Here is a 21,239-nt window from a genome sequence, read left to right on the forward strand (position 1 = left end):
CTCGGTGGCGGCGCGGGCGCCCGGAGCGCACACGTCCCCGCCCCGGGATGATGTGGCCGCGGGGCCCCGGGCGCCCGGCTGCCAAGAGCACACGCGGCTGCACGGTCCAGCTTTCCAGTCTGAGGCTGGAAATGATGACTCCGCCGCTCGCTTCCCGGCTCGCCGGGAACCCGCGGACCGCCGGTAGCAGGTCTGAAAGGCTGTCTGTCCCGCGCCCGGACGGGCGTCCCCCGGGCCTGTCCCCTAGACCCCCACGCGGACACCTCGTGCCTGGGAAAGTCATCTCGGACTCGTGGGCGCGCCACGTCTGGACAAACATTATTACGCTTTGGGTGTATCACTTTAGGTTTTATGTTGATAGAGGTTGGCTCCCGTGTCTTTTCCTACGGCATGGACCCAGAAAAGGGGGCACTGTGTCGTCTCCCAAACTTTCCTGGGCGTGAGAAGCCTCTGGGTTTGTCTCTTAGAAATGCAGATTCCCCGGCGCCCTTCCATGCCTTTGGCACGAGACTCTCTGGGCCGCAGGAGAGCGCCTGGGGCCCGCGTGCCAAACACCGGTGAAGTCAATGGACGGCCTTACCTCGGGTCCTGGTTCTTGGCGGCCTCACCCCTTCCGCCAGAGAGACGCACAGAGCCTTGATGTCCCTTTTGGTGACCCGGCGTGTTGCCCTCTCAGAGAGGGTGGGGATCCACCTGCGGTGAGCTACACTCGCTGAAGGAGCCGGTGTAGCAAGCATGGTTGCCACCGCTAGGAGAATTCTGTCCTGTGACTCCCCACCAATGCCTGACAGTGTCCGCGTTCCAAGAGGCCTGTGGCTCATGTCGGAGGAAACTCCCTTGACCCTCTTTTGCTACGGGGAAAAGAGGGTGACGGGAGTCTCGCAGCGTTCTCCAGAACCAGGTCAACCCTCTCAACAAAGTACAGGCCTTTTTAAAAAAAACTGAAAGGGAGCGGCAAGGGCCCCTTCTCTGCCCCCGGGGATGGCTCAACGCTCCACCTGGAAACAAGGCCCCTGTGGAAGCCCCAGTTGAAATCCAGCTCCCTTTACTGCTTACCCCTCTGCAGAACCTCTCTGTTCATTCATTCGCTCAAAACGCAATTGGCAACGCTGTGTTAGGGACCTGGGAAGCCAAACTAGTGAGAAATGCCTTTTGCCTTCAAAGACTTTTCTGACTGGTAGGACAAACGGATAACTCGGGACTGTTGAACAGTGTTGACTGGTTACTTAACCTATTTTAACCATCACTGGGTTGTTTGTGAACTACTCCGTTATTTACAGATGCACTTGATGTGATCACAGTATTGTGCGAACGTAATGCGGCCATTCAATTTAAAGTCCCGAATCTATGGAGGAGGAAACTGTCGTGTGTAAAGGTTAAGTGACTTCCGCATGGTCACAGGGCAAGAGGTGGGTCAGAGCCCACACCAGATCTGTTGGCGAATATAGCCTGTGGCTTTAACTCTGACTCCTAAGCTTTGGGTTCAGCATCTGTTAAGTGAAAGTAAAGTACAAATCTCCCAGGTGATAGTGAGCACTAAATAAGCTAATAACAGGGCTTCCCTCGCCCATGGGATTCCTGGTGTTTGTTAAGATTTCAAATCCCCTGGTATTTGCACGGGACGTTGTTATTTGGAAGGTCTGGGAAGTTTTCTCAAGTACTCAAGTGGTTCTGAGTTTCCAGAACTTTCAGAAAACGCTGTGTAAGAGAATTAAAAATTGATTCCTTTGAAGTCAGTGGGACAGCCTAGTTTTAGGATGACTCCAGCTGCTGGCCTCTCGAATCTTTCTGACTGGGCAAATTTTTTATTTATAACGGACCTCATCTGTGCTCTGCACTGGGCTAGGGGCTTTTTTCTCTTCTCATGATTCATTTCTTTTTTGTTCTTTTATATTCAGCTGTTACTCTTGACTGTAGAAATCCTGTGTGTGTGTGTGTGTGTGTGTGTGTGTGTGTGTGTGTTTTAACCTGGAAGTTGCAAAACTCTTTCCAAAGGGCTAAGTGTACCCCCAAGACTGTCCTTGCTTTGTTTTTGACTGAATGAAAGAAAACAGCCAATGCGGGGGGCGGGGGGGGGGGGAGAAAGACAGGAAGGAAAATCCTAGCCACAGCCCTGGTTTCTTAACCATTTAATTTCCCATGTCTGTGAAGCAAGGAGTCTGGACTGACACTCTATCCATAAAGACTCCGTGCCCATCCATAACAGCCAGCTAGGCAGACAGAATCTTACGTCCGGCAGATGGTTGGCCTTTGGATGGGAACTCTGCCTCCTCGTTCACAGGAAATGGAAACCGACGTGGCATCCAGTATTGGATTGTTAGGTCAGGGTACGGGGTCAGAGGCCAGGATCTGCTCATTAAAATTTCAGATAGATGGTTTCTTGTCCCTTCCTTTCCAGAAGAACTGACCTTTGCAATACCGTTTCCTGTGTGCTATTTTTGTTTAACAGCCTGGGCATTCATGAACAGGGCACTTATTCCTTACCCAAGCTCACATTTAGTTCAAACCGCTCTGAGTAAAGCCGATGAGCAATGGAGGCAGATTTTCCTAAGCCAGGATTTTACAGGTCGCCACTCTGACTTCTGTGAAGGGTCAGCCTCCTCGCAGCTCGACCTGTTGATGGAGCTTCAGACACAGGCTTACAGAACAGCTTTTATCTATCCAAGCACAGCTCCCCAGGCTTGCTGCAAAAGTAAACAAACACAGTCACCCCACGATTAAGATTCTTGGAAACCTTTTTAATTCCATCTCGTGGCGGGGGCTTGAAACTCATGACTCTCTGTCTGCGATAACGTGGAGTCTGTTCGCTTTTCATAGGTCTTGCTTCCAGAACCCATGCCCCACCTCAAGAGGCTGCTCCAGTTCTCACTCAAGAGCACTGAACAAAGAATGCTTTGGTGGAGGGGGGGGGGGGATCAGGGACTCGAGAGGGCTCCGGGTCAGAAGGGACATGGAAGGTCATTTGGACCAGCTCTCTCCACCCCCATCTACACTCAACTGCAGTGCCCAACCGACCATCCACGACTTCCTTGTATACCTACTGTGACAGCGAACTCACTCCTCATTACTCAAGAGAGACCATTTTAAGTACCCCAAGTGACTGACAATATCCAGGAGGAACAGAGAGCCACCCCATGGCCAGAATGCCAGCTGCTGAGACGTCCCCCTCCACCCCCACCGCTGTCCCTTCCCACTGTCACTGGGCCAGGGTGAATAAAAAGACGGCACTCAAGAAAAGGTAAACAGAGAATCTCAAAAATAAACACAAACTCACGAGAATGACCAAATATTTGAAGGTCCTCCTTCATTCAAGAAATAAAGCTTAATCTCCTTCTCTTTTCATGTGGGCTGGGCTTGGAGATTCGTTCTAATGAATAAAATACGGCCCAAGTGCCCGTGCAGGACTGAGACTATAGCATGAAAGGCTGGAGTGACTCAGGTCGCTCACTCCGAAGAAAACCAGCTGTCACGAAGACTTTCCAGCAGTCCAACAGGGAAGAACTGAGATAGGAAAGGGAGGTCTCCTGTCATCAGCCACGTGCATGAGCCTTCATGGAAGCCATCTTCCAGCCCAGTCAAATTTTTCAATGATGGCAGGCCCAGGGCAGTATCTGAAGGACCCCACGGCCCAGCCACCCTCAGCCACAGACACTGCACGAGATAATGGACGTTTATTGTTTTGAGCCACTTATTGGGGAGGGGGGCGGGGGGGAGGGTGATTTGCTGAGCAGTAATAGTTAATCGGCGTTTCGCAAAGCAAACATTCCATTTCTACTAGAAAGGATTTCACTATGAAGGGCACCTCCCTTGTTTGAGCTTTGAGTACAAGTTACAGACAGATGGCCCTAGGCCTCAGCTAAATAGCAGCATGACTGTCGAAGTACCTTCCATTTACTGTCACAGGCGACCCGGTTTGTGAACAAATTGTACCGTCATCCCGTCTGTAGATTGACACGCCTTTTATGTGGCGAGAGGGTGCAGGAGGGGGAGGCGAGCGCACAAGCTCGGTTCTACAGCTTGACTCAGTTCCTTCTATGAAGGACGGTTGAACATGTGATTGAAGCCACAGTGACGGACGGTATACCCACCAGGACAGCCATGACCAGCAGAGCACGCCATCCAGGGGTATGGAGTTTCGCCAGCTTCTCGGGGTATTTGCGAATCAGATGGCAGTGATCTGATCTAAACAGCCACTTTCCGGAAGTTGTGATACATTTTTTTACCAGCCGCCTAAGAACCTGCAGGCGTTTGCTGTCGACGTGTCTTGAACACATCAAAGAGAAAATGAGATGAAAAGGTCATGCTTGCTCTTGGATGGAGGGACCCATCAGGAGAAGCACAAAAGGCTCCCACCCGTCAAGGCGGGCCACTCCCTCCTCAGGTTTCTGCTCTGGAAAGATGCATGGGTTCCCAGAAGCCAGGCGAGCTGGGATTGGTGGGGCCTCTGGAGACAAGCCAGGCCCTCCATAATCAGTCTGGCCTAGTCCCCAGTAGGCTTCCTCCCAGGGAGGGGCCGGCCCTTTTTTACAATAACCCCAGGGAAGGCCATTCCAAGACGTGCATATGTTTCTGAAACTCCTCCTTTACCTAATCTCTCTTGTGGCAAATTAGGCCGTTTGCCTCTTAGTCTGTGCTCTTGAAATTGGAAAATAACTGGGCACCGGCCCCCCTCTATGTATTGGAATACAGTCCCCCTTTCGTCTTTACTGTTTTAGGCAAATCAACCCCAATTTCTTTAACTCGCCCCATGGGTCCTATCCTTGCTCTCTTTAATCATGTTTTTTGCTCTGCTTTGGAGCCTCTCCAGTTTCCTGATTTCTCTTAAACTGTGGAGGCAAAATGTGGCCACGGAGCTCCAAGACGGGTCTGCACGAGGCCGCGGGGAGCGGAGGCTGGTTTATTGTGTCGGCTTTATCGGTGGTGGGGTCTCTCCTCTTCGGAGCCGGACTATTTTCTACTTTGGGGGTGAGGAACTATTCCGGGCAGCACCGGGGAGGCCGGCTGCTCTGATGTGGGTGAGGCCGGCCCTCCATCGCATCCACGGCATCCCTTGCTGTGGCAATGCAGCCCTCCTTTTCACTGTATCTACTTCAGCCGGCGCCCTGGATCTCAGTTTTCTATGCTTCTTTGATGGGCCTCCTTCTATGTGGGCCTTTCTCCCATTAACTACTCCTCACCGGACTCATGCAGAAAAGCCAACTCAGACTTCTAGGGCCTGGGGTCCATTGTTCTTCCTCCCGCACTGAGCTCTGGTCTAGGATCTGATGGAGCTTTAATTTTGTAGCAGTTACCCAGCACTTGACATTTGTCATTACCACCGTGTCCTGGTCCAGGAGCAGCCAGCCCCACTGCCCCAAGCGTGCCAACTTAGGTCCGTATCAGTGAGAAAGTGCGCCCCGGCCTCCCTGTATAAACACTGCCAGGGTTCCTTTCCCTGAGTAGGAATATCGCCTAATATTCTTAGGCAATATTCCCGAGGGGGTATTCAGCTGTCTTTGTCCTAGGCTGAGCTGAAGAATAAAAAGTAGTTAAGCAAACATCCCCAGAGCTCCTTCTGTGTCCTGTGCTGGGGGCGAGGGACACAGACAACAGCCCCCACTCTCCTGCCCCACCTAACTGTGTGACAGAATGGCTCTGAGCCTACCTAACATAGTCATAATGGACAGCCTCTGTCCTGCATCTGTCTGCTCTGCCCCCTGGCCCCCAGGATCTCATCAACCCCAGAGTCCTATTCATTACCCTTCTTTTGAAGGAGGAGAGGGAGGCTCTGAGGAGTGACTTGGTCAGATTTAAAAGCAGTGCAGCTGGGATAGGAAGCCGGGTGTGTCAGACTCCAAGGATACTCCATCTCATTTCCTCTCTGCTGAACCCTTTCTTTCTTCCTCTCTCCCTCAACCACACCCTCCCAATTAGTCATAAAGTCCCATCCACTCAGCCCCAGGTATCACTCCTGAGTCTGTCACCACCCCCCCCCCCTCCAGCCCCAGGGCCAGATAACCATGGCGCCTCCCCTGGATGACCCCAGGGCCAGGTAACCATGGCGCTTACCTCTGATGAGGCTCACAGTGCTTCCCCTGGATGACCCCAGGGCCGGGTAACCACAGTGCCTCCCCTGGATGACAGTCTCAGGCCCCTCGAGCTTGATTTGCTCTCATTCCAGCTCCTGCTGTTGCAAAAGCACCTTTAAAATGAAAATCAGACAAAACTTCGCTGAGTCCTCATGGCCTTTAGTAACACATCAAATCTCCTTCGCGGGATACTCAAGGCCATTTGGGATTTGAGAACCGCCAGAGTTCCCGACCTCATCTCTCTCCTCCCCCCATGCCCTCCCCGGCCCCATCCTTTAGCCACGTGGGACCACTGGACGTTTTCAAAGTGTTTAACACTTCATGGCTGTCCATGCTTCTCTTAATGTCTGAATGCCCTTCTGCTCCTTTCTGATCCGCCCTCCAAAGCCCAGAGTGGCGCCATTTCCTCCGCACTGTTTTTTTCTACTACTCCAAGCAAAACGGAGACTTAACTCTCGTTCTGTGTCTCCACTGCTGACATCAGGCTTACCACCTTGTACCATAATTATTGTTATGCGAACCTGCCTGCCTTACTGGATGGGGAGCCCCTCAGAGGTAGGGCCCCTTGACCTGTTACTATTATATCTGATATGCCCATGCCTCGCCCAGGGCCTGGCAAAAAAAAAAAAAAAAAAAAAAGAAGGCCCAGCAATTTCTGGTTCAGTGGATAAATGAACCAATGTGTGACTGTGTTCCCACTTGGGTCTTTAAGACTTTTGCTCTCCATACAGCCTGCCAGGCCAGGCTCAAGGATAGTGATTCCATGTAAGCATATTTATTGCTGAGGTCCAAGAAGATAAGTAGGCAATATTTCATTTCTTTTCCAAGCCATTCCCCCAATAACCTCTGTAATTAGTCCAGTTAAGGCCCATTACCATTGCAAATCAAGTTAGGACTGATTTCCACAGTGCTAGCAGTCTGTATCAGGACATGTTTTATTTTCTCAAATCTTCCACTTTTAACTCAGTCTGTTACTTCTGGTGCTGTTTTTAAATGTAAGAGAAAATCAAACCGTTTTAAAACTCCAAACAACCTCAAACTGTTTTGTGCTAGTAATCAGACAATGGATAAAGATTGTGGTTACGTAGAGCTATTGCCAACAATGGAAAAAATAAATAACAGCATGAGTCAGAATAATTCGAAACCAGAAATGTGTGTTGGTAAGAACTCAGAAAGTCACATGGAAGGGCCGTGGTCACAAAATCAAAGTTGATGTGTTTGTTTTTTGTTTTTCTTCATTATAATCCATTAGAGAGCCCCTTCTACCTGGTAGAGTGCCAAGAAACCTTACGACATCTAGTATTGGGAAATCAAACCCCGGCACCTTCAGGAAAATGCTGTCTGTCTTGGGGGCAGGATGCAGACAGTCTTGTGTGCCATATGGAAAAATGACCCACAGTGATGAGGAAGCAATGTATCATTGAAGAGGGGACCGTTAAAGTCAGGGAAAAGCCATTGCCGCAGCCTAATCCTTCTAGGCACATTTCCAGCAGCACAGGGGGAACGGCAGCCTCACTCTGGGTGGGGGCGATGTGGAACCGGATCCCACGACCAACTGCACTGCATGGGAATACCAGAAGCATTACCAATAGTGCGGTTTTGCTACTCAAAGCCAGCTGCTTATCCACCTTCACGGAGGCAAGAAAGTACCCCGCTTCATCATCCCCCGAAAGAATGTTGTCCCCCGTCCTGTGTTAGGCATCCCGATGACATCAGGCTTCCATCTGCCGGCTTGGTCCCCATGACCCGCGACCACGATCTCCATCCTAGAGGTGGCCATCCCGGAGAAAGAAAGCAATGGGACAACAGAGTGTCAGTGTCACCCTCCCACCCCCTAAAGGGCTGTCCTTCGGGCCTTAAGAGAAACAGGCATCAAGGGTCTAAACATGCACCCTCTCTAGAGCTGAACCCCACCCCCTTCTTCCGCTTCGATTTACGGCAACTGACCTATTTCACTGCTCCTTTACCGACCTACTTTGGAGTTCTATTTTGGAGAGTGACACAAAAGTCCCGTGCATCCCTGCAGAAGAAGAAACGGGCGCACGGGCACACGCGTGCACACAGCCCAGAAATCAAGGCCGGAGCGGTCTGCCACACAGGAGCCTCTGCTTCCTGTCACAAAAACGCTTGCCAGCACTTTAAAAAGGGTCAACGGTGCTTTCAGAAGTGAAAATACATACACGATCATTTATTAGATGCTTACGTTCTGGGAAAATACCTTCGGGGCCATGTCAGTGCGTGTTGGTGGAAAGCCTCCTGGCCCGAACAGAAGCCAGCAACGGATACCTGAGTCATGGCAGATCTGGATGCGAATGCCCTCCCCGAATGCGCCCTGCTGAGTGTCACTTGAATCGGAGGCTGTATATCTGAGCTGTCACCCCGCCGTAACTGGTGGACTAAAATTACGTATCTGTTCTACGAGGGAGAATTATAGTCTGGGTAGCAGATGACCAACATGTGGTTCCCCAAGTGCTAGTTGTGGGTCCGCTGACAACCATCTATGGTAACAGCCATTACCATTTGCTGAGCACTTCTTGTGGTCCACACACCTCACCTGTATTATATATAAACCTCTCTACTACTCTGTGAGGTGTGTTTTAGTGTCCCATTTTTACAGATGAAAGACTAACGCCCAGTGACACTAAATAAGTCATTCCAGACCTCCTAACCACTAAGCAGCAAACCCAAAGAAGGACCCACACCCAGGTCTGCCCCGTACGAACATCTGCATCTTCTTCCCCTAAACCAGATTGCCTCTTCTAAAAGCAGATTCCACCCAGATTTAGAGTTAAATCCTGTGATCATCCCGCGGCCAGTGAGCCATTTGGTTTCTGTCCCTTACCACCTATAAAAATGGGAGGGCTCTTTAACATTGATAGATTTTTAGGTCAATTAAAAATGGAAAGATATTAAATGCCATGTGGTGTCCTGGATCACATTCTGGAAGAGAAAAAGGACATTAGTGGAAAAAACTAGCGAAATCCAAATAAAGGCTGGAGTTTAGTTGATAGTGATGTACCAGTGTTGGTTTCCTGGTTTTGACAAATGTACCATGTTATTTTAGGTGTTTATAACAGGGAAAACTGTGTAAAGAGGACGTGAGAACACTCTGTACTATCTTTGCAGCTTTTCTGTAAGTCTGAAATGATTCCAAAATTTAAACGTTGACTTTTGTAAAAAGGGACATCTAAATAAATAAAAGGAAAAGAAGGGAGAAAATAGTAGTTCTCTTCCGGTGGTTTCTGACTGTCAAGATTTGAACCAAGTATTTATTGCAGGCTGGACAGACGTGTGGAGTGACACTTTCAGCTACACATCAGTACTCTCGGATTAACACAGTTATTTAAATAAATTCATTTAAAAGTGCCACCAAATGCATTGTAGTTTCTTTGCCCTTGTAGATTTTCTTAACAAGTTCCTAAGGTGGAACCGTTTAATATAAAGATTTTTAACATTACAAAGTGATCTCAAAGGCTAAGTGGAACAAAATGTGCATAGCATGTTACCATTTATCCAGGAAGATGTGATATGAAAATATGAGTATGTGTAAAATGTTATGCTATTGTTATATTGTTTTGTAAACAAAAGGATAAACCATAAAATTGTTTAAAACTATTCCACATAAGGGGACAAAGGATCATGACAGAGAAGGAGTAGGTTAGACTTCTCCGAATATACTTTGGTTTGTACATCTGATTTTGAAATCGTGAAAATACTTACACAGTTATAGAACAAATTAAAATATTAAAAATATCAGTCCTCAAAAGTCAAAAGCAAAGTGAAACAAACTTAGCTATATACTGATTTGTGGCCTGACCACAAAGACAGAAACTATTCCACGTGACTTCAAACATGAACTTGACCGCACACCCTTCGTTAGACACAGACTAAGAACAAAAGGATGTACGGAAAGGAAAAACAAAGGGTTTTTACTGATCATGTCGTGGACTATAGGGTTAGGGTTGTTATTCTGAGATTTCCAATTGATGGGATCAAGTGAAATGCCCCTTAAATTCTAATTCAGAGTATTCTTAGAAACTCATTATACATTGTGTTTTAAAAAAACATATCGGGGCGCCTGGGTGGCGTAGTCGGTTAAGCGTCCGACTTCAGCCAGGTCACGATCTCGCGGTCCGTGAGTTCGAGCCCCGCGTCAGGCTCTGGGCTGATGGCTCAGAGCCTGGAGCCTGTTTCCGTTTCTGTGTCTCCCTCTCTCTCTGCCCCTCGTCCGTTCATGCTCTGTCTCTCTCTGTCCCAAAAATAAATAAACGTTGAAAAAAAAAAAACATATCTTCCAGGGGTGCCTGGGTGGCTCAGTCCGTTAAGCGTCGGACTTCAGCTCAGGTCAAGATCTCACAGCCTCTGAGTTCAAGCCCCTCGGGCTCTGTGCTGACAGCACAGCGCCTGGAGCCTGTTTTGGATTCTGTGTCTCCCCGTCTCTCTACCCCTCCCCTGCTTGCTCTCTCTCTCGCTCAAAGATAAAGATTTAAAAAAATTTTTTAAACATACCTTCCAGCTTTATGCACTGAAAAGGTCTGGAAACAATGACCGTCCAATCACTAAAGAACGTGTCCAGTGCCTAGACTACGGTCTCCAAGGGCCACGTGTATTAAATGCCACCAGGGCTCCTTGGAGAAATGGTGGACTCCAGACCTGGGAGAAGGATTATAGGAGGTGAACCTGGAAAATCTTGTCCTATCATAAAAGGAAGCTATCAAACACCACTGGAGTCAAGCCAAAAGGCACCAGGAGCTAACCTGACCAGGCCCCCATTAGTCAAAGATAAAATAATTTGAACATCAAAAATAAAAACTTAGTGGAATGCCTGGGTGGCTCAGATGGTTAAGTGGCTGACTCTTGGTTTTGGCTCAGGTTATGATCTCACAGCCATGGGATCGAGCCCCGCATCGGGTTCTGGGCTAGGTGTGGAGCCTGCTTAAGGTCCTCTCTCTCCCTCTCTCTCTGTCCCTCTCCTCAATGTGTGCATGTGCGTGAGTGTGTGCTCCTGTAGTCTCTCAAAATAAATACATAAACTTTAAAAATAATAATAATTGGGGCACCTGGGTGGCTCAGTTGGTTAAGCAGCCGAGTCTTGATTTTGACTCAGGTCATGATCTCACAGTTGGTGAGTTCAAGCCCCACTTAGGGACCTTCACTGTCAGCACGGAGCCTCCTTGGGATTCTCTCTCCCCCTCTCTTTCTGCCTCTCTACCTCTCTCTCTCTCAAATAAATAAATGTCAAAAAATTAAAAATAAAAGTAATAAAAACTTAGTAAATTGAACATAAAAAACACATTTGTGTTCATGAATTCATTAGAATAGATAAAAACAAACAAAAACCACCTCTTTGTTTGCTCAGGACGCTAGGGAACCAACTCACTATTTTGAAAATAGGTGAATGAAGACAAAGATTATCCTGATTGCTGTATGAACTCTCCCTTTGGGTGTTGAAATAGTTGATGAAGGGAAGTTTGTGTCTAGAGAAGTAGACAAGGTAATCAATGAAAAGGGGACAATACAATTAGAGCGTCACTGGTTTTGCAACCCCCAATGAAATAACAAATCTAGGAACGATCATGGCTGCTAATGTTTCTGAGATGACCAGACATTGTGCCTCCTGATGAAAGGACACAGTACTTTGTCCGAATCCAGCATGGATTTTAAAAAATATAATGAGCAGAATGGCGCCTGGTGGCTCAGTCGGTTAAGGTCCGACTTTGGCTCAGGTTATGATCTCATGGTTCATGGATTCAAGCCCCGCATCGGGCTCTGTGCTGATGGCTCAGAGCCTGGAGCCTGCTTCGGGTTCTGTGTCTCCCTCTCTCTCTGCCCCTTCCCCACTCACGTTCTGTCTCTCTCTGTCTCTCAAAAATAAATAAACATTAAAAAGTTTTTTAAAAATATAATGAGCAGAGAAAAATACTCAAAGACACCCTGGGGATGCAGCTAGCTAAGTCTGTACAGTGGGCAACCAGGGCAGTGTCATCCAGCAAGGGTTCCCAGGCTGGCAATCGGCATCACTGGGGAGCTTGTGAGAAATGCAAATTCTCAGGCCCTACCCCAGAACTACTCAATTAGGAATCTCTGAGGCTGGGCCCAGAGATCTGTATTTTAACAAGCTCTTCATGTTTGTTAATTCTTTTGCATGCTAAAGTGTGAGAAGCACTGATATCCAGGGGAAGCAATCTGATTACTTCAATAAATGAACCGCAAAAAACAAAAACAAACAAACAAAAACAAAAACAAAAACAAAAAAAAAACCAAGAAGGAAACTTCTGGATTTGTAAAGATTTTTTAAAAAATCAGTATGTGAACTTTGTTTGGCTCCTGATTTGTAAACACCGACTTGATATTTGATATTAAGAAGTTATTGTTCATTTTTGAAGGTACGATAGCGGTCTTGTGGTTACATTTCAAAGAGTCCTTTCTTTAAGCAAAAATGTACTCGTATGTTGTGCATGAAATGACGTCAGTATTTGAGATTTGTTTGTAAGTTGATTCTGGGGTGGGAGGAGGGGAAACAGGCAGCGATAGGCCAGAAACAATATTAGCTACGTCTTCGGAACTACTGAGGCTGGGGGTTGGAGGCATGGGAGCTCCCTATACGACTCTCTCTCTCTCCCTTTTTCAATATTTTTCAAGCTTTCTATAATAAGATGGTTTTTCAAAAAAGGACTGGCTCAGGAAAATAATATAGCAAATATAACAAAATGTTACCAATTGTTACCTGGATTGATGGATGTATTAGGGTGGTTATTACATTTTTTTCTGTACTTTTCGACGTGCTTGAAAATGCTCATAAGTCAATAAAAAAAACTTCCCTGGAAAAAAATCTGAAGTAGGTGCTCATGCTTAAAAAGCGGGCATCACTGTAGAAAATTCACATCACCGTGCTGTGTGCGAGACGAGCTCCACTCGGTCTCTGCCCAGTTCTGGGCCCTTCCTGCTCCTCTGCCTTCTGGAACCAGAGCATCTGGGAAGAAAATCTCTGCCCCAGCCGATCTGCTCCTAATTCCAACAAACGTGAGGGTCCTTTACGCGTCCTGGGACGTTAAGTGATAACGTTCTGTTCCGTGTATTTGTTAGTTCGTTTGGTAGCTTTGTCTTTTTTGCTGCATACGATTCCATCGTAGGGATATGCCTCAAATTATTTAATGGAAACTTGGGTTGTGTCCAGTTTTTAAGTGTTGTGAGTAGACCGTCAACAAGCATTCTCGTGAGTGCCACGTGCCGGGCATGTGCACACACCTACCTGGGGTGTCCACCCAGGAGTGGGGTTCCTGCCTCGTGGGAACATCGTGACCCTATATTTACCTTTAGCAGGTACCTGGCAAAGCAGTGCCGAGGTCGTGGCCGCCGCGCCTCCCACCAGCAACGCATGGAAGTCCCAGCTGCTTCCTCTTCGCAGTGACACAACTGCCACCGTATTTTGCCATTCTGTTATCACCCTGGTTTAGAAGCCCCCCTCGAAAGTGTCCCCTGTTCTTCTGCAGAACTGGCGCCCCTCCTCTGGCTCCTCCCTCTGTTGCAGCTCCTAACGTCTCCGCGGAAGCATCTGGTTGCTGAGTGTCACCTGTCATTAGAGTCCAGACCCCTCAAGCGCAGGGCACCGTCTTATTCCTCTCGGCATCCCGGGGAGGTGTCGGCCCGGCGCACAGTCACTGCTCAGTTGTTTGATTCAGTGAGGAAATGAATGGATTCATCGGCCAATCCGTCAACATTCTTAAAGACCTAAAAGCCTATTTACCTGGCAGGACTTGGTACGCATTTCATATAAACAACTAAACTCTTGGGGCCATGTGAACCTGTTTTCCATAGCTATAACACACAGGAAAATTTGGCCTGAAATTCAGAGGAGTCTCAGGGATCGGAAATGTTTTCCCTCTCCAAGGCCTCCCGTGCACCAGGACGGGAGGCACGGAGAAACAGGGCTCACCTGCCAGAAAGGTGCTGCCTTGCTTGGCCCCAAGCTTCGATAGCGTGGATCCCCCTGGCCACCATCCTGCCACGAACACAGAAAACAGCATCCGCACACTCACGTCTTCAGTCCTTGCACCGACCAGCAATCCTCTCTTCGTGGAGGTTTAACGATGCACCAACGCTATCCCGCGCTGACCCCGTCTCTGAGTCCAGGAATTCTCGGAAGCGACCTCATGGTCCAGACGCGCACGCCAGGAGGAGAATGATCGCAGAGACGCCATGTGGGTCATGTCCGACAGACACGTGCACGTAACGGTTGCCATCGGGCGGAGGGGGGTGGAAAATCCACTGCCGGGGGAATACCCCCTGTAGATCGTTGTAACCACCAGCAACGAAATGACAGAGCCCTTCTCCAGGCCACTATCTGGCTTTCGTTGAACTTCTGCAAAACGATTACACCAGTGGGCTGACCCCTGCCACTTGGGTTGTGAGCGTTTCTGTATGTAGAGGGTGCTGCAGAATGGGAAAAACATCACGGAGACCGAGTGCTGACAAAAGCAGAGCCAGGAGAAAGGTTGCGGAGGTCAGAACGTGTTACCTGCATCCCCTCAAGTCACACCAGCCTGGAGGGGAGGGGGGAGGCTGCATCGTTGCATTTATCTGCGTTTCCACTGCATTTGCAATGCCGGCTCTCGCGCCCCTGAAGGCACAAGACTCAGCCCTTTACTTCCAGGTGGCTCCTAAGACTGTCACGTGTGTGATCCGAGCAAATGCCCTTGGCCTCACTGGCCCCCTCCCCTCCCTGGTGTGGTCCCCAGCCCCATCTTCCTGCAGCTGCGCACAAGGAAACACCAGAAGGGCCAGATGCCCGGTGCCGGCATCAGCAGCATGCGTTGCGACAGGTGACCTGTCAGCCCACCTCGTTTGCAAATGTCCCCTGGGGATTGTAGTGTCAGTTCAGGCTGAAAAAAAAAAAAAAAAAAAAAAGATGGCGGTGGGAGTCTCCCCATACTTACCTGCCCTGTTCCCCCAAGGAAAGCAGGCCCTGCATGGCTGGCCCTCGTTTCTCCGGCTTGCTGGGGTAGCTTACTTCTGCCAGGCAGACTCCTGGGCTTCGTGCTACAGGAGGAGAGAATGGGCAGAGGAGAACTGGAGAAAGGCCAGCAAGAGAGGTGACGACTTCACCTGAAGCCTGGGACAGGGACGCTGGGGAACATCTATGTAAGAAAGCTGGGGAGTGGGCGGAGCTAAGGGGTTGGGAGGGTGGAGCAAAGGTGCCTGATTTGGGAGGCAGAGGACAGCTGAATTGGGGGAGGCAAACATGGGGACTCCAGATAACGGGGTGAAAGTTCCTGTTATGATTTAGAGCCCCCAGAAGGACTGGACTTCCTACGGATTCGTTCGTGGCTTTGAAACCATACTCCTTGAGAGTGACGCCAGCTGTGGCCTGAGTAGGGCCCATCCACAAGGCACGTCTCTTCCTAGGACTCAGATGTGAACAAATCTAACCACGGGGCGGCCTGCGTACTCAGCCTGGCCCGTCCTCTCAGATCTAAGCCAAGGCTTCCTAGGAGAGCTGCAGGCTGAAGGACCCTGTCCCCCCACCAAGGATGATTCTGGGCAGGAGGGCTGCCCCTACCCCCGTCTGCCTGCCCAGGTCAGTGTCCCCTCAGTGAGTAAGGCTGGGGGTTAGGCCGGAACAGAAATAAACATCCAAGAAGGGTTTCATCCAGCAGCTTTTCTCGCCCACCTGGGCTGGGCCCTGCAGCCCTGGAAAGAGCCCTTTCCCAGGAAGGCCAGGGTCACAAGAACTGTTCTCTGTCTAGTGACAAATTTGGCCAAAGCTCAAGCCCTAGTCAATTATTCAGATAAATTCGAACAACATCACATGGGCAGTTAGGTTTAGTTTAGTTTTTTTTTTTTTTAATGTTTATTTATTTTTGAGAGAGACAGACAGACAGAGTGTGAGTTCGGGAGGGGCAGAGAGAGAGGGAGACACAGAATCCGAAGCAGGCTCCATCCAGGCTCTGAGCTGTCAGCACACAGCCCTATGCGGGGCTCGAAACCACAAACCGCGGGATCACGACCTGAGCCGAAGTTGGACACTCAACCAACTGAGCCACCCAGGCGCCCCAGAATTAGTTCATTTTAACCCAATTAGGCTGAATATTTATGCTGCTTGGATTCACAGGCACACACACCGATGAAGGAATGTGAATACGTGACTGAAGGGAGACTGTGGTGTTTGAAAGGTGTTTCCAAGTCCACGAATATCTTATTCAATCGCCAGTGACACAAAATGATGCTAGCTAGTAGTGATGGGGGGGAAAAGCAAGACTTAAATTACATATCCATAAATTCTGTGTTTCTATTATTGTCCTATTTCCCTCTTTTTCTTTCTCTCTCTGGAGCCATGTAACTAACTGAATATGAAAACTGAGAGAAAATACACCAAAATATTCACACTGGTTACCTGGGGTTGATGGAATCGTGGGTGACTTTTGCTTCCCTATTAGAATTTTTTACTCTTTCAATTTTTTCTTAAATTATATTCAGTTAGCCTTTGCTATATACCAAACTACTCCAAAATGTAGCTGTTTTAAAACAAGGAACAAGAGGGGCACCTGGGTGGCTCAGTCGGTTGAGCATCTGACTTCGGCTCAGGTCATGATCTCACGTGACGTGAGTTCGAGCCCCGCGTCAGGCTCTGTGCTGACAGCTCAGAGCCCGGAGCCTGCTTTAGATTCTGTGTCCCCCTGTTTCTCCGTCCCACCCCTGCTTGTGCTCTCTTTCAAAAATGAATAAACAATAAAAACATATTTAAAAATAAATAAATAAAACAAGGAATAAGAAATGTTATTCCTCATGATTCTGCGGGCCGGCGGGCTGGTCATTGGGTGCGGGCCAGCTTGGTATGTTTCTGTAGTCACCCATCAATGAGGCTGGGTCAGGGTGGCCTCGTGTGAACAAATTCGAATTTCTGGTGATCGGCAGGTTGGTTGTTTTCAGGGCTTGAGGTGGGTCGGGCATCTCTACATGGAGTCATTGCTCATTTTCCATGGACCAGCCGGGGCTCGTCGTGGGATGGTCTCAGGGGTCCAAAGAGCAGGAGGAAAGGCCAAGTCCTACTGCCAACACTCTTTCCAAGCTTCCGCCTGAGTCACACTTGCTCCTGTCCATTGGCCAAGGTAAGTGACATGCCCACCTAGGATGGCAGGATGAAACAGACCCTGCCCCAGGCAGCAAAGGCCAGGCACACAGCGGGGGGAGGGAAGCCATGGCTGTGTGGCAAGACATGCATGACCTTTGAAATCAGGAAGAAAGAAGCTCATTCTTACAGAAAGGATAGAAGAAATTTTTATCAAGAGATTTGGAATTTTGGTTGAGAGTTCAAGAAGCCAGGGCTTTCTAAGGAAATGAGATGCTCACAGAAGTAGTGAGTCATTTGTAGGCAAGATCAATTACCATTTATTTTCAAATGACATGGCGGATACTCCTTCACCTCGTTTAAAAGGATTCCTTTTTCAAGGACTTCTTCTTCATCAGTTAAAAAGAAATGTTTTTGGGGGGCACCTGTGCGCCTCAGTCGGTTGACTCTTGATTTCGGCTTGGGTCATGATCTTGTGGTTCGTGAGGTTGAGCCCTCGGGCTCTGTGCTGACAGCAGAGAGCCTGCTTGCGGTTCTCTCTCCCTCTCCCTCTGTCTCTGCCCCTTCCCCACTCACTCTCTCTCTCAAAATAAATATACACTTAAAAATAAATAAATAAATTAATTAATTAATTTTAAAAAAATGTTTGTGGGAGGCAGGATTTTGGTCCCCCGTGTTTATGCCTGTGAATAAGTTAAGTCACAAAAGGAGAGAAGTAAGCTTGCAGAAGGAAGTAAGGTTGCTAATTAGCTGACCATGAAATAGTGAGGTTATCCTGAATTTTTTGGGTGGGCAAAAGAGTCCGAGAGATGCGAGGGGAGACGAGGCAGGGGGGATTTGAGGTTTCACGGAGCTCCGACTCACCGTTGCTGGATCTGAAGACAGAGGAGTGGCCATGGGTCAAGGAGAGTGAGTGAGCTCGAGAGCTGTCAGCTGTCAGCTGACAGCCAGCAGGGACGCGGGGACCCCAAGGGAACTCACACGCAAGAAACTGACTTCTGCCAACAGATTGGATGAGCTTGGAAGTGGGTTCATCCCCAGAGCCCCCAGAAAGGAATCCAACCTCGCGGACGCCTTTGTGTTCTCCTGCTGGGACCCATATATCACACTTCCGACTTACGGAACTGCCAAATAATAAATTTGTGTTGCTTTCAGTTTGTGGTAATTTGTCGTAACGGCAGTTCAAAACCAGAGCAAGGTTCAGGATAAAAATTTTAGAAACTATCTAAAAAAGCACAAAGAAAAGGAAAAAAGCAAGACCCCCCAGCTATACTATTGTTACAGTGATCACATTTGACTTGAGATATATTTTTATCTGTTTAGCTATCTTAACCCAGTTTGAGAGCATACTGGACATACATCTTATAGTTGATTTTTTTTTGTTTTTATTTAACAGATATCAATAGTATCCTGTGTCAATAAGTTGCTTTTTCCATCCCTGAAGACAGGATTGTCATCAGATACTAGAAGCATCCATGTGGAGGTCACACAGGATGTGGGAACTTAGCAGTGGCGGCCAGGAGCTGCTTTCTGGAAGAGAGGGGGGTCTTGAAGAGTGAGTAGGAGTTTGGTAGGTGAAGACATTTAGGGTGACTTTCCCAGTAGGAGGAATAGTGTGGACAAAGATTTGGAGGAATGAGCCCAGAGCACGTTGCCTGCAGCTTGCCCTTCTAGTCTAGAGGGTAGAGAAGGGGCTGGGAGGGGCAGGAGGAAGGCTGGGGTCAGACCACCGCCCCCCAGGCCCCTTGACACTGCTGTGCTTAAGCTCTGGGAAAGCAACACCTGAAAGACCATCCTCTTACCTGGGTCCTGTCGCTGTTTCCTTCGGGAGATGCCTTGTGGACAAGTGACTTCGGACTTGCCTGTGTACAAGGGCTGTAGGTGGGGCGTCTGGGAGGCTGTCGGTCAAGCGTCCGACTCTTGACTTCAGCTCAGCTCGTGATCTCACCGTTTGTGGGTTCGAGTTCCCCGCACTGGGGCTCTGTGCTGACAGCATGGAGTCTGCTTGGGAATCTCTCTCTCTCTCTCTCTCTCTCTCTCTCTCTCTCTCTCTCAAAATAAAAATAAACCTTAAAAAACGAAAAAGACCTGCGGCTGTTACTCCAGGGACGATCTGGGCAAACCGGGTTTTCCTAGAACGACAGTCAGACACCAGCAAACTGCATTCAGTGACAGCGGCTTCAATACGGTTCTTACCTTGCAGCCTCTTTGGAAAAAGGGAGAAGATTCGAATCCCTTCGCACCAAGTGACTGCAGAACAGGGATCGCTGCCAGGGACAAAAGCACGTGTGATTACCACCAACTTACAAGCGAGCTTTGGCAGACAGACTTCATCGGGTGCAATGTGCCCACCTGACGCGTTCCGGAAGCGCTGTGGCGGGGTGTGTTTTCTGGTCTGGGGTTTGCTTGTAAAAACTCTCGGCTTCCAAGCAGCTGCTGAAATGGGCAGCAGACGGTTGTGTGGGGAGCCCCCGCGCCCTCCTCGGGGACACAGGGAAGACGGGCAGGGACCCTCCGCAAATGTCCCCTCCCTCCCAGGCCGCCCCTGCCCAGAGCTTGAGCGCTGGAGTTTCACTTCTTGCTTGTTCGCAAGCAGAAGATGGGAAGAACAGGGACCGCTCCCGAAAGTTCCGAGACTTTCTATCCTGGAAGAATGAAGTAATTCCCACTCTTGTCTCCAGCCGGGGCGGGGAGGGGAGGGGAGAGTCATGTGAGCCGCCCCCTCCTGCGTTCCCCCAGCACGGCATCTTCCCAAGCCGGGGAGATGGCTGAGGGTTGCCATGGCCCTGGCTTTCTCAGGGCCCCCAGCGTGTCATCCACGTCCGCGTGTCACAACGTCTGCAGACCCAAGCCTGAAACACAGAACGCGCTCTCCCGGCCTCTTCCCCAAACTCGCCTCCCTCCTAATCCAGCCCTAATTCCACCTGGGCACTCCGTCTGCTGCCCTTGAAAACATCAAAGAACAGCTGCTCGCTGGGACATAATGGTTGTCTTTGTTACCCCTTGAAGGACTGGAACCTTTAAAATGTCACTTCCCCGCAGATTTCACTCGGCCAAAGTGAAACCGATTTTAAAGTTACAACTTGCACTTGGAGGTTTACTTGCTGGGGGTCGCGTCCCTTTCTGCCTTTCAGCTGGCTCACCCCTTGGGGCTGACACAGACGTACGGGGCTCTCTTGGAAACCCTAAAACGCTTGCAGTTTCTAAATCTTTCCTCCCGGAGCTTAAAGAAGGAGGCACCCCCAAGGATGTCCTAGAGCTATGACCGAGCACTTTGGCATTAAGGACATTTGGTATTCTTCCTGACTTCCTTGTCTCTCCAAGCGGCAATTCTGGTTGTGTTCGTCTTAGAAATGACTGCTTTTGTAAGACTGGACGGATCATCGGAGAGAGTAGCCAATTCCTTTCCTGTCCTGGCCTGGCATCTGCTGGCGAGTAGGCCTGCTCTTCGGGGCAATGAGCTCAGGCCGTCGTCTGCTCAGGACATAGAGCCTGCGTTTATTCTGGATGCCGGCAAGAAGGCTGGCAAAGAATCGCATCCTGCTTTTCCAAGTCGAGGCTAGGTCCTGCCCCGCACCACCCCCCCCACCCCAGGCTTAAAAGCCCATGAGCTTCCATCTGCATTTTTTGCCTCCAAGGCTTGGCTCAGGGGGGCCCCTAGGTTTCTTCATAAGGTCACTTCCAGATGGTGCAGTGGCTTCCAGAACGATTCCGAGGGTGCACGTGGGCTTCGTAGGAGAGAAGGCAGCCGTTGGTTACGGAATGGCCTTGGGCATGCATTGGGGAGAAAGTTAAGTCCTCTTTGCAGGCCCCCGAGGAGGCTGTGCTCCCTGTCCCTATTAGAGGCGTCCTCTGGCAAGGAGTGGTTGAGACTCCCGGGGTCTGGGCTCCCTCTTCTCAGCAGGAGAGTGAGCTTGGCCCGCAGACCAGACGGCTTCCCCATTTAGTGGGGCTTCTTTCTCAGGGGATTCATTGACGACCTCCCCCCACCGACACCCCCATACACACATCCCACCCACCTGAACCCTTAGTCTACAACATTGTTGTTCTTTCCCAGCGGTAATGAGTACTTCACACACGACCCCTTGACAGGCGTGTTAAGA

At 49.3% G+C, this 21,239-nt stretch overlaps 1 protein-coding gene across 5 annotated transcripts; it reads right to left on the reverse strand.

The window, feature by feature from the left end:
- Nucleotides 1–2,141: 2,141 nt before the first annotated feature.
- Nucleotides 2,142–19,911, reverse strand: LOC125147459 (uncharacterized). Of its 5 annotated transcripts, XM_047824425.1 has the most exons (6): nucleotides 19,489–19,911; nucleotides 18,939–19,403; nucleotides 15,005–15,107; nucleotides 6,049–6,181; nucleotides 4,089–4,263; nucleotides 2,142–2,684 (listed from the first exon to the last, which is right to left on the reverse strand). In XM_047824425.1, exons 1-4 carry the CDS (start codon nucleotides 19,881–19,883, stop codon nucleotides 6,152–6,154), a joined length of 993 nt encoding a protein of 330 aa, XP_047680381.1. In that variant the 5' UTR covers nucleotides 19,884–19,911; the 3' UTR covers nucleotides 2,142–2,684; nucleotides 4,089–4,263; nucleotides 6,049–6,151. The 5 variants fall into 5 exon arrangements, 4 of the variants coding, with proteins under 4 accessions (XP_047680381.1, XP_047680382.1, XP_047680384.1 ...); XM_047824426.1 differs by lacking the exon at nucleotides 4,089–4,263; XM_047824428.1 differs by lacking the exons at nucleotides 2,142–2,684; nucleotides 4,089–4,263; nucleotides 6,049–6,181; nucleotides 15,005–15,107 and adding an exon at nucleotides 18,528–18,666 and having other exon boundaries at nucleotides 19,489–19,894.
- Between the last annotated feature and the right edge of the window lie 1,328 nt (nucleotides 19,912–21,239).

The sequence above is a fragment of the Prionailurus viverrinus genome, chromosome D2 (genome assembly GCF_022837055.1).
Source record: "Prionailurus viverrinus isolate Anna chromosome D2, UM_Priviv_1.0, whole genome shotgun sequence".
Taxonomy (NCBI): domain Eukaryota; kingdom Metazoa; phylum Chordata; class Mammalia; order Carnivora; family Felidae; genus Prionailurus; species Prionailurus viverrinus.

What these genes read in the sequence shown, in the direction of transcription:
- LOC125147459 (XM_047824426.1), bottom strand. Translation starts at nt 19,883, where the DNA reads ATGCCGTGCTGGGGGAACGCAGGAGGGGGCGGCTCACATGACTCTCCC. An exon ending in GAAACAGCGACAGGACCCAG is followed by an intron (nt 15,108 to 18,938) that starts GTAAGAGGATGG and finishes CTCCTCCTGTAG; the next exon opens with CACGAAGCCCAGGAGTCTGC. An exon ending in TCCTTGGGGGAACAGGGCAG is followed by an intron (nt 6,182 to 15,004) that starts GTAAGTATGGGG and finishes TTCATTTTAAAG; the next exon opens with GTGCTTTTGCAACAGCAGGA.